This window comes from Phalaenopsis equestris, unplaced genomic scaffold (assembly GCF_001263595.1).
Source record: "Phalaenopsis equestris unplaced genomic scaffold, ASM126359v1 Scaffold000105, whole genome shotgun sequence".
Lineage (NCBI taxonomy): Eukaryota > Viridiplantae > Streptophyta > Magnoliopsida > Asparagales > Orchidaceae > Phalaenopsis > Phalaenopsis equestris.
The window spans coordinates 243,150-246,055 of record NW_018164547.1 but is presented as its reverse complement, the minus strand read 5'-3'; the positions used below and the strand labels follow the sequence as shown (position 1 = coordinate 246,055).

Here is a 2,906-nt window from a genome sequence, read left to right as displayed (position 1 = left end):
CAGACCTCACTAAAAATGAGGTCAACATGGACATGGCCTAATTTTGCTTGTTCTTCTTCGCACTCCCCTCATCCTTCAATGATAAATTTCTGTCCATATTACTTCCACCAGATGAAGATTTTGACTCCTTGGTAGTATCATTTGCCCTAACAAAGATCCCAGCTTTTTCATGTTTGTCAACAGATTCCCTTGCACGTGCATCAGTACCTCTGCAGCCATTGAACACTGTTGGAGCTCCATCAGCACCACTTCCTATTTTAAATGTAGAGAGCGAAAAAAATGAAAAAGTGAAATAATAGTAATAATAATAAACACTATAATTTTGAACATTTACACTTGTAGTTTCGCTCCTTGTGTGATTTCATGATGCAACTTCTAGGCTTCAAATTATTTCTACATGTAAGGTAACAGGAGTTAAAAAGCATGAAATTCTTACGCATGCATAATACAACTAATGTATGCAAAATCATACCTGAATGCTAGAAACACCAGGCTCTGTGCTCTGAGCTGCCTCAATTGCTGATCATTAAAAGGTGTGTTCGATGAATTCTGTTGCATTTTTTGATGTAATTGTCTGTTCATTACATACGTACCGCTCAATTCCCTGAGTAAAACATGAGGTCGATGTTGATGTCGCCTTTTACATATGCATCGTTCGTTCTGCATTGTTTGTTACTGTTAATTGTTTTTGTAAACTATTCACGCACTCAGATTTCTCTTTGTTTAGCAAATTATAATTTTGTTGTCTATAGGTTATTCAAGGCATTTACCAAGTAAGACGGTTCACATAGACTCTTTCACAGCAATGAATGGCGTCTCACGCTTCTCTGAAGAATATTCATGGAGGTATTTTTAGCTTTCTTGGAATTGAATACTGTAATATTGAAAAAGAATATGACATCATTTATACATTTTGATGGCCTCTGACGGCTTGAACCTTTTGTTTTCTCTATTTTCCAAAATGAAAATTTTGGTTTGAGGTGCTATTTTTTGCTTTTTTTTTTTCTTTGTTCATAAACAACCATTTTTGGGGATCATGGTATATAAGCTATCAAAGCATCAAGCTTGTAAAAAATTCTTCCAAAGTCTAACCAAAGCTCCAGCCAGCCTCATCCCAATTAGTTTTGTCATACAAAAGCCTCATAAATGTTTTACTTTTGTTTTTTAACCAGATATTCTAAAGAAGAAGGAATAGCCTTGGAGGAATATCGTGACAAAAATTTTACCTTCCTACTGAAGTAAGTTTGTGTGAAGAAAAGTTCTGCTAGTAAATTCTTTTTTATACAAGACCCTGCAGATTTCTAGTCTTATGTCTTGAAATTGCACTGTGTATGCACTTTTCTATTCCCAATGGCCTTGCTTTGGGTGTAATATTTGCAAGGGTAGAGTTTGATCTGTGTTTTAGATGCAATTATCATTTTTTTCAAGATTTTTACTTCTCTGATCTTGTTTCTTAAAATGATTTTGGGGAATTTACATACATACCATTCAATTCTTATGTATTTACATATCTAACACCTGAACTTTGCTTTATACATTTATACTATGCAAATCATTTCTATCACATAAAAATACCACTATTTTAACTTTTAAGATATGAAATACAGCTTTTCATGCGAAATACAGCTTTTCATGCATAGGTAAGGTGACATATATATAAAAATTGAAATTTAGGTGTTAGATATGTAAATACATAAGAATTGGTATGTAAATCATCCAATGATTTTTCTCTTTCGTTTAGATAAGTGATGATTGTACGTTTAGAGCGGAACATTGATTCTCTACTTGCATTATTATATTTTCTTAAGGTGAAACATGGGTGCATTCTGAGGTGAACTTCTATTTTGCTGTTTTCTACACTGACTGTGACATCGATCTTATTGCATTGAGAGATCTATCTTCTGTTGTTTTTAATTCTAACTGGAACTTTGATTGTTTGGAACTTGCAAAGATTTGAAACTTGTTATTTGAAGTTAACCAGAATTTTGATTTATTTTTGCCATAGTTAAATTATTTGTACGTTATTAGGGTTTTCCCTGCATGCATCTTCTATTGTCCATAATTCAGCATGGAACAATAGGTATTCGCATTTTAGAAATAGTGCAAAGTATTGTGTTTTGTTTCTCATTATGTTTCATGAGCCATTTAATTATATTAATGATGCATGTTCATGAGTAAATATTGGTCGTTAACTAGAAATGTAATAACCAGTTAAAAAAAATAAAATAAAAATAAATAGAAAATTAAATAATAATGTGAGTTCTTGAAAGGGAGCATTGTTTCCATGGGACCAAACAATTGTTCATAAAGGAGCAATATTTACTCTCATTCAAATCAGTTAAGGGAAGGAACGGGAAGATGAGACTTAGAGACTGGGTGTGGGCAAGTCGGAAGAAATAAGATCGTACCTTATTTAATTGAATAGGGAATAAGCGTCGAGCGGTTCCTCTGCAAAAGAAATGAGTAGCGAGGAGGAAGAAGAGCATGGGTTTCAAAACATAGAAGGGAAGATATCACCATTTTCCTTTTCGGGAGACTTTGTACGGGTTCTGAACTGCAGAGTGGAAGCCCCCTACGAGAGACGAACGGAAAGGAAGGTGTTGCGCGCATCTCATACGAGGAATAGAAGAACCGAAACCCTGGGGAGCAGATGAGGGAGACGAAGCCTACGATTGAAGCTGAAGGAAAGGTCATTGTCGATCAGGCGAGGGAGAAGATGTGGGAAAATCACAATTGAAAAGTGACTGGGCCTCGTGCATGGAGGCAGAATAGTTCGGTATTTCTCAATCGTGTGAAGCCTGTCATGCTCGATCGAGCTCTAGTAGTGGAAGAAGAGCTCGTGCGCTCGTTTCTACTGATATATTAAGAGGAGGTAAATATAATTAAGTTTTTTAATATTAATTATA

General features: G+C 35.0%; 1 protein-coding gene across 6 annotated transcripts in view; it reads left to right on the top strand.

Moving 5' to 3' along the window:
* LOC110020637 (dol-P-Man:Man(7)GlcNAc(2)-PP-Dol alpha-1,6-mannosyltransferase) overlaps positions 1-2,906 on the top strand; it is a 106,268-nt gene that overhangs the window by 83,447 nt on the left and 19,915 nt on the right. For all 6 annotated transcript variants that reach the window (XM_020718806.1, XM_020718804.1, XM_020718802.1 and 3 more), the window contains 2 exons: positions 753-846; positions 1,173-1,238. In XM_020718806.1, the coding sequence (XP_020574465.1) occupies positions 753-846; positions 1,173-1,238 (160 nt within the window). The remainder of the gene's footprint in view (positions 1-752; positions 847-1,172; positions 1,239-2,906) is intronic.